Here is a 9,438-nt window from a genome sequence, read left to right as displayed (position 1 = left end):
TTTTAATTTTTTGCCTTAAACATCTCACGGTGCTGGCCACCTCTGCTAAAATCAGTTGCATCCTTGTTTTCAAAAGACTTTAGAACTGAAATACAATTTTTAAAAATGTAGTCAGTATTTGGTTCATTTTTTGGTGTTTTTTTTTTGAAGAAAGAAAAAAAAAAAGACAAACTAGGGCCATTATTTTAGGAAGTTGACGATATATGACCAAATGCTTGCTTGACTATTATAGATTAGGGAGCTATGCAGTATGTCACATTGCAGCGTGTGGCCTTCTAATGAAGCCAACAAAAACCATGCGACTCTGCTCATGTCAGATTTGGACTGCTCAACATAAACCTCGATACACCGACACTCGGTTCTGAGAAAACCAGTCCGTGACGTTACTAACCAATCTGGCAATAAAATACACTATTCTTGAATGGTCTCTACTTTTTTAGACACCTGCTACAATTATTAGCCAGCGACATCGACCATTGAGCAAATCAACAATTTAAAGATCATGCTTTTCATTGGGCAGGGACAACACATACCATATTTCTTGAAATACTCTCTGCCACTGTAAAAGACATTGTCCATTTGAACAAATTTGCACTGCACCCCAAAATATACACTAAAGTGCATATTGTTGCTGTCCAAAAAAGCATGCATCTCTAAATTGGAAAAAGTCACAACACTCGGAAGATATTTTTTTTGTTAGGCAGCGTTGATAGGGTCTTTCATAAGGTAGTACTGTGTTTTAAAATTGCATATGTACTAATAAAGGCCGAAGCTAACAATGCTATTATACATCACCGATGTCAAAAAATGATTATCTAATTAATTTTTTTTTTATTGCTCAATTATACATTTTGCGATTTTTGTAATTTTCCATTTTAAAAATTTATACATGAAAAAAAAGTTAGAGAGCTTTCTTTTGGGGTGGGGGGGATATAATATATGGTGACGAGCATATACAGTTTTTGAATAGTATATTGCACCCAAAAAAGGCCTTCCCCAAATCGACACCTGGTATTCTTCAGCTGATGAAAATGCCTACAGCCACTTCATGTCTCAAATCGCTGGCGTCATGCTGAAAACTTAAACCTCCAAAATCGGTCAAGAGACCTCAAACATGGGGTGTTTGTTAAAGGACAACAAGCCACTTTGAACACTTCATGTTGGTCCAAAAATGGTATTGTACAAAAAAACGTGTGTGGGTTGACATGGAGTGACCAGTGGTACGGATTTGTGAAATGTAATGAATTTTACACAATTTTGACACAAGGGTTCAGCCCGATGCCAGCAATAATAAAAGTGAATCTAAAACGGCTCCATTTACAAATCCCAAAATAATGGCCTATTAAGTAGAGTAACTTACATTTTACACAATTTACATCGTGTATGTTCATGGCTGAAGTTTACTGAACAAACAAGATTTATTTATGACAAGGTTCATATGAACTGCGGTCATTGTCATGCTTGATGCACAGTCACAATTTACAGCTCTATGTATTTGCATTCAAAAGTTTTTTTTAATTAAACTGGTGGTTTATTCAAGTATGGTAAAATGCTGGAATAAAGGTCATGCGTCTTGAAATGAACATGTTGAGAATCTCAGGTCGATGTGCATTGAGGAAGAGAGAGCGGACTCAAGCGGGGATGGTTTCACTTTTGGAGTTCTTGGTCCTTCAAAGGTAGCAGTACAGAAAGAAAAAACACATTGAAGATGATGTCATCGATTGCAATTGGCTCTACGGTGTCTATTGTTGATGACAAATACTACAGAGCAAATTCGATGCCGTCCGCCATTTCATTAACACATTGTTGTCCAATGAACAGAATGGATTTCCGAATGTCTTAACAAAAAGAAAACCCCAAAATAGGAACTAAATGCTTTTGACTGGACAGCGATGACAAGGCGATGCCTGCCATGAGGTCATAAAACGCAATTACCAGAACATCGATCCACTGGGCATCGATGTATATGTAGAGAGCACGTTTGTCGGTCCGGAGAACCATGACATTCTCCCCTTGCAGCCTCCTCATCATTGTTTCTCCATCTGCTATAAAAATCTGCAGACGTTGCAAGGTGGATCAGAAAAAAACCTACAAGATCTTTCTGAAGTAGGCTACACAGATATCGGCTATCTGGCCTAAAATGTCAGCATTTTGCCTCCCTTTGCGATAAAAGTCAGCAAAGGTTGGATTCTCAGTTAATATAATTTATCCAGCTTTTCTGGATACTCATAAAGTGTGATTTTTTTTTTCCTTGCTGATCTACTCACAAAACATCCAACAACTGCAATTGTTAAACCTGTTCAAAATTTTTTTGAAAAAAATAATTTCCATCATCATAACCAATTAAGGGAACAGGAAGCTATTTGGGTATTTTAGGCATTTAGGTAGGTTTACAATTCACCTATTTGTTTTGTTTTTTTGTTTTTTTTAAACAATCCTTACCTATTCACTTTATAGGTTGTCAGGCCAAAGCAATCAAATGGCATCTCTCTGTCAAGGAACTCCCTTCTATAGTACAGATGTAACGTTCAAGGGTTTCATTTAGACAAAAGTAGTGCTTGGCCACCATCGTCAACATTGTCTGTGCACCCCAGTAAATTGTTCTCATTACAGAGTGTCTCGCATTTAAAAAAAAATGGTTAAAATGTTAAAAACGTGTACGTGCGTAGTCAGCTTAGGACTCAACAGACCCTCTGGACTCTATCTGGCAATCGTTCGGGGATTTGATGCCTTGGACAGCTGCATGCGACCGAAGGACCTTGACTTCCTGGTTCCCCCCGCTGACCTGCTAGGAAGTACACTGCAAGGCAAGCAAAGCTCATCAGGTCTCCTCCAGAGCAAAACAAGAGTGAGTGGTTGTGGCACACCTTGTCCAGGAAGTCCTGGCTCTCCAATCAAACCAGGAAGTCCCACCAAACCAGGGTGACCCATCTTTCCAGTCAGCCCAGTTGATCCCTTCAAACCCTTCATGAATCAAGACCAAAACCACATTTCAAAGGTTTATAGACAATGTCGTAAGTTTTGTCTGAGGTTTTCAGTTTCAAATCCTACCGTGCTTCCTCTGCCACCAGGCTCTCCTCTGGAGCCCTGCACTCCTTTCGGACCGGGCTCCCCCCACAGGCCAGCGTCACCCTGAGATGACCACGTTTTAACTTTCGGTACAACAACAAAGATGAATTGTAGTGGACCCTCAAGACCGAGAACAATATACGTTCCCGTGGAACAACTTAGAACCGCAACTAAATTAAACCTGCAAGCAGGCATGAATGGACCCTTTGTTAGCTATCGCACATCCTGCCACGATCAACAACATGGGAAATCGGTCCCCACTAGGGTGAAGTTGGACATATTTTGTTGTTTTTAATTTACACCGATAAGAGTAGTTACCTGTGTCACTTGTTCTTGCTCAAAATATCAATTCACAACATGAAATGTCTACTTCAAACATAGCGCTAGCAAAAGTCAAAGTCATCACAAATCACGTTCTGGTCCTAAAGGTCCACTGGGGTTTGGAAAGGGATCCGTGGTACTACCTTCTCGCCGCACATCCCTGCGATGCCTGGCTCACCCTGTGTATACGGGACACACATTTTCATTCGTCATACAAACGTAATCTCATCCATGTCCATGGGACATTCTCCCATCGGCTTTGTGGCTTGTCTATGGACAGATGAGACAAACTGTAACTTTTTGGCAAGGCACACCAGAGGCAAAAATGAAGATTACCAAGAAGAAGTCCACCATCCCTCCTATGAAACATGAGGGAGGCGGATGTTATCTACTCAGATGACCAAGTACCAGAAATGGTTTTGAACATGGAAACTACTAAAGTTGAGCCGCGTGTGTACCGCGGAGTAGAAAAGGCTAAAAAGTCAGGAATCAAAACGCCGGAATTATGTTACTCACAGGATCTCCTCTGGGTCCTGTATCTCCTTTCAAGCCTTTATCCCCCTAACATGATGTAAATGAATGTCAATAATAATTTGAGTTTCTGCTCAATAGGACACATTTAGCTGGGCACTTACCCGCAATCCGGGTCGTCCTTTATTTCCCTGTTAAAAAAAAAAAAAAAAAAAATCTAATAAAACCGGGTGGTCCGGTGGTTAGCGCGTCAACCTCACAGTGTAGCGGTACGGGGTTCAATCCCATCTCCGGACTCCCTGTGTGAAGTTTGCTTATTCTCCCTGGGCCTGTGTGGGTTTTCTCCGGGTACTCCGGTTTCCTCCCACATTCCAAAAAACATGCATGGCATGCTGATTGAACACGATAAATTGTTCCTAAGTGTGAGTGTGAGCGTGAATGGTGGTTCGTCTCTGTGTGCCCTGCGATTGGCTGGTAACTAGTTCAGGGTGTCCCCCGCCTACTGCCCAAAGACAGCTGGGATAGGCTCCAGCACCCCCGCGACCTTTGTTTGGATAAAGCGGATCGGAAAATGAATGAATGATTGAATAATAAAACCAATAAACACAAACTTTGGAGATGCTTCCTGTACTGTAGCAACATTGCTTTTACAGTGAAAAAATATGAAAATGTAACTGCATCATAAGATCACGATTTTCCCAAATTTCAAACCATTGAAAGAACAAAAATTGCCACTTGTTTCGCATGTACAGTCTACCATCCATCTTCTAATCTGCTTATCCTTACGAGGGTCGCGGGCATGCTGGAACCAGCCGTCATCAGGCAGTAGGCGGGGGACACCCTGAACTGGTTGCCAGCTAATCACAGGTCACACATTGACGAACAACCATCTGCACTCACACTCACACCGTGGGACAATTTAGAGTGATCCATTAACCTGCCACGTGTTTTTGGAATGTGGGAGGAAAACCGGAGTACCCGGAGAAAACCCACGCAGGCCCGGGGAGAACCTGCAAATTCCACACAGGAAGGCCGGAGCTGGAATCGAACCCTGCACCTCCGCACTGTGAGGCCGACATTCCAACCAGTCGCCCATCGTGACGCCCCATGTACAGGCTTACCATTTTTCTTAACCAACCAATTCTCAATTCAAAAATATTTTGTAGCGCCACCGCTAGTATACAGTTAAAATGTCAATTTTCCCTCGGCCTCCTTGAGTACGAATAAACTTTCATGTTTACAACATACCTTCACCATGCACGGTGGTCCTATTTCTCCCTTGAGGCCCCTCCAGCCTCTGTAGCCCTTCTCTCCCTGCAACAAACCAACCCAGCTTGTGAACGCAACCTACAGTACATTGCGTAGGGGGCTGGTTTGCGGATCACGTTGGAGGAGAGACCTGGTGCCCACTCGATCCCATGGGCCCTTTTTTTCCTGCTCCTCCCTCCACACCCATCACACCCGCTTGTCCCTGCAACGCACATTGCATACTTGTTTCTGATGTTTCAAGTGTGTGTGTTTGTGTGTGTGTTGGTGTGTGTGTGTGTGTGTGTGTTTGCGCGTGCGCATCTACCTTTGGTCCCCTGGCTCCTCGACAGCCCTTTAAAAAGGAGCACAAGCCACAGAAAATTACACTGACGGACCAATCATAATGACTGCATATGAATGCAATCAATAATTTAATTTTTGTAACATAAAAACAAATGGTCAATTATTATTATGACATGACATAATGTTATAAAAAATAATGAATAGAGTAGAATTATAATGATTGTATATGTTCAGCAGATATAATAAATTCAGATGTGATAATAAACGTATATGATGAAACAGGAATGTTATATATAACAAATCTAATCCCCCCAAAAATGGATGTGTTATACCAGGGGTCCCCAATCGCCGGTCCGCGGGGCATTTGGTACCGGGCCACACAATAAGAACTTACATTAATTCCGTTGTATTTATTTTGGAATACGAAAGATATTTTATTTTGAAAAAGTACCCGATTCTCCGTTACATCCGTCTGTGTCACTCTTGACGCACGTCAAACCACGCTTCTCCGTCACGTGAGTGATTACGCTAAAAACAAAACGCCGGAGCCTGCTAAATGAGTAAAATAAACTGCTGGAGATCGCAAATGACGGCGGCCTTAAAAGTACGTTCGAGACAACAACTCTGTCGGTGTTCTGGATTCAAGTTATGGCTGAATACTCTGAGATCGCCACAATAACACTGTTGCTATTTCCGACATGCTACCTGTGTGAGGCGGGGGTTTTGTGCAGCAACGGCGACTAAAACAAAATTACGAAGTAGACTCGACATAAAGCACACACTTCAGGTGTCATTGTCTCTCCTATTACCCCGAGATGGGACCGCCTGGTCGCACTGATTCAGCATTGTGGTGAGTTGACATTTTCATGCACTTTGAATTTGCGTTGTATCGTAATTTGAAGGCATTAAACATTACCATAGCGATCAGAGTGTTGCGGCCAGATTAGACCCTCCTCGTTTTTATTATTATCTCTCGAAAACACCACAGTGTTCATGCAGCTCTTACCATATTATTTTGTAGTATTTATCCGCCACACCTTAAATGCCGGTCCGTGAAAATATTGTCTGACATAAACCGGTCCGTGGGGCAAAAAAGGTTGGGGACCCCTGTGTTGTACAATATAATTAGAATCTTTTAATTGTGAAGCAGTGTGACAGATAAATAAACAAACACCAACAGTGGTGAATGTGAAGGTGTGTGCATGTAAATCAGTGGTAACGACAAAACGTTAACAATGCTCTAATCGGTAATCCTCTGATATTATTTTTCCTAATACAGTATTTTTTGAAGACAATGAACATTATGATACAATATAATCACATGACTATAGAGTATAAAACAGTGACTAGGATGTATACCACACATAATATCATATATATATATCTTCTTCTTCTTCTTCTTCTACTTTCGGCACATCCCTATTCAGGGGTCGCCACAGCGAGTCAGAGTTTCCATCGGCCCCTGTAAACCGTTCTACCAACTCGCATGGTCGTCTGGGCAAAAGTTTTACGCTGGATGCCATTCCTGACGCAACCCTCCCCATTTCTCCGGGCTTGGGACCGGCACTGGGGAACACTGGGGAACAGTGCACCCCCAGGGGAGGGCACTGCCCCCCAGCGGCTGGGTTTTATATATATATATATATATATATAGAGAGAGAGAGAGAGAGAGAGAGAGAGAGAGAGAGAGAGAGAGAGAGATGGATAGATAGATGTAGATAGATTGATGGATTACAATCCTAATTTATGAGATAGTATGAAATACTGTTTGAAGTACGATAGTCGTCACATAATGGGCAAGTCCAAACAAAATATGTTAATGATTATTAACATTTTTATGCCTGTTCTATTTCATGTTTACATTAAAAAAAAAGTATTCAAAAATGACTTGCCTTCTCTCCTTTTGGCCCTGTGATGTGTTCTCTTATATCAACCTCAACAAACAAACAGAATTATTTGACCAGCTGTCAACAAACATACACTCGCTGTCCAAAAAAAAAAATCGGCACACACGCACACTCCAATGAAGGACATCATATGGAACAATGCGACAATCGCAGCGACAATAAGGCTCATTGTTGATTGATTACTTATTAATTGCCGTGGTTGGAGTCTAAAGTTCAGCTGTTACATTCATTCGGATTCCACTTCGAACGTGCGTGTGTGCCTAATCAAGTGACCGTTTTGTGTGCCTGTTACTGTCAATTCTGCTCTTTGCTGGAGTGGAGGAAAGAGAGGAGGAGGAAGAGGAGGAAGAATGAACACATCACATGACTTGACTGGAGTTGGGAAAAACCCTGCACGCAAACGCAACACAATCCAGATTAACCTCTCTTGTGAGTTATGACATCATTTCACATGATATGCACGATGTGAACTATCAGTGAAGTGTGGCGTGTCGGCAACTCACTGCTCGGGGAGACTCGATGATGTGCCTGAAGGAGCAAGGTGGTCCATCCCAGAAGCAACTGAAGCAACAGCTTCATCCTGTAAAAATCAGGTCACCAAAATATCAGGAACAGTCCTCTCAGTAGGAAAGTTGCCTACACGATTACAATTGCAAAATAATTAAATATATTGTTCCAAGAGACTCTCTGATAGTGTCCATCAAATGTTGCTTTTGTAAAAGCAGATTTTGTGGATGTTATTAGTTGACATGTAGCTTATAAAGTGTCCGATAAGTGCATCGAGCAAGTCTATTCGGCAGTTTAAATGCCGATGACTAAACTCTACCAAAAACAGACAAAAAGCTCTACAATGGCGTTACCTTGGATTGCAGTCCTGTTCAAGAAGCTCGTCTTGCCCCGATGCGCTGCGACTTGGAAGTCTTCAGAAATGCAGCACAGGAACTGGCATCTGTTTTTGCAGACATAATCACAATGTCGGGCCAAACACACACACTCACACACACACACAACAGCAGAGACAAAGAAGATGAAACAGCAACTTGTTTCTTTAAAAGCACACAAATCATGATTCGTTCTGTGCTGTATTTAATCACATGCTGCCACTTGCTCAAATCAGTTGTGAGCGCCAATGATAAGCAATTTAAAAAAGTGAAGAATAGGATATGTTTACATAACATCCGACAAAAATGCAACACAATACAGTGGCGCCATTAGGTATACATTTCATTTGTTCCGTGACCACACTCAAACCTCTAAAGACTATAGCTCAAATCATCTTTCATCATCAAAATAAATGAAAATTGCATTAACATGTTCCACACACCCCTAAAAAATGATTGTAATGCCCCTAAAAACATAACTGGTTGTAGTAAGTTTTAAAATATCGTCCTGTAATATTGTACCCCATAAAAACATACAGTAATGACATTATAGAAGCGTTTTGCTTCAAATCAATAAACATTGGGTTACTCCCTCTGGTGTGCACGCCTTGGCCACCTGGGGGAATTATAATACTGTACAGACATACTGTACTTCCCCCACACTCTAAATGTGTTGCTCCACCATTTATGTTCACACATCAGCTCCTTAAACGTGGAATTAACCCTGCCATTCCAATCATTTTGGAGGGGACCGTCATATGCAGTCCTCTCCAAAAGGAATGGCAGGGTTAATTCCTTTGTTTTTGTTCTATACTGAAGACTAGGGTGGTCCATTTTGGAAAAGTTTGTCGGATTCGTCGGGCCGGGTCGGAAATCTTGTCGATACTATGACACAAGGATGTGTGCAAAATTTTATTCCGATCGGATAATTTTATCCCGTCCCGCAGAGCGACCAAAGTTTCCCCTATGGAAAGAATGTTACGGGGCTGAATGGTAGTACGGTTTCTCCCGTACAGTAAGGATTTTGTTTTGCTCAGTTCACACTTGCAATAATTCAAAGACGGAAGACAGGAACGCATGTATTGCAAAAAAGGCAACCGTGGTGATCCTGCAACACTGGTGAGATTGTTGGTCCATGTTAACTGGTCCATCTGTCTATCTGTACATCTGTCTACATCGCGCGACTGTCTGGAAGTGATCCGATCCGTTTTGCATTTTTTTCAGGCCGGGAGTGGTGC

The 9,438-nt window shown here is 41.9% G+C and overlaps 1 protein-coding gene across 1 annotated transcript; it reads right to left on the bottom strand.

Annotated features, from left to right (window-relative positions):
• Positions 1 to 1,080: 1,080 nt before the first annotated feature.
• LOC109520016 (acetylcholinesterase collagenic tail peptide-like) lies at positions 1,081 to 8,505 on the bottom strand. Its single transcript, XM_019876946.1, has 15 exons — positions 8,180 to 8,505; positions 7,823 to 7,899; positions 7,612 to 7,709; positions 7,305 to 7,346; positions 5,435 to 5,461; positions 5,261 to 5,332; positions 5,110 to 5,175; positions 4,026 to 4,052; positions 3,907 to 3,951; positions 3,534 to 3,569; positions 3,052 to 3,132; positions 2,868 to 2,964; positions 2,691 to 2,800; positions 1,936 to 2,055; positions 1,081 to 1,668 (listed from the first exon to the last, which is right to left on the bottom strand). The coding sequence occupies exons 2-15, from the start codon at positions 7,896 to 7,898 to the stop codon at positions 1,648 to 1,650; spliced, it is 918 nt and encodes a 305-aa protein (XP_019732505.1). The 5' UTR covers position 7,899; positions 8,180 to 8,505; the 3' UTR covers positions 1,081 to 1,647.
• Between the last annotated feature and the right edge of the window lie 933 nt (positions 8,506 to 9,438).

The sequence above is a fragment of the Hippocampus comes genome, unplaced genomic scaffold, assembly GCF_001891065.2.
Source record: "Hippocampus comes isolate QL1 unplaced genomic scaffold, H_comes_QL1_v1.1 scaffold110, whole genome shotgun sequence".
In the NCBI taxonomy this organism is placed as follows: Eukaryota; Metazoa; Chordata; class Actinopteri; order Syngnathiformes; family Syngnathidae; genus Hippocampus; species Hippocampus comes.
This window is presented reverse-complemented; position numbering and strand designations above follow the sequence as displayed.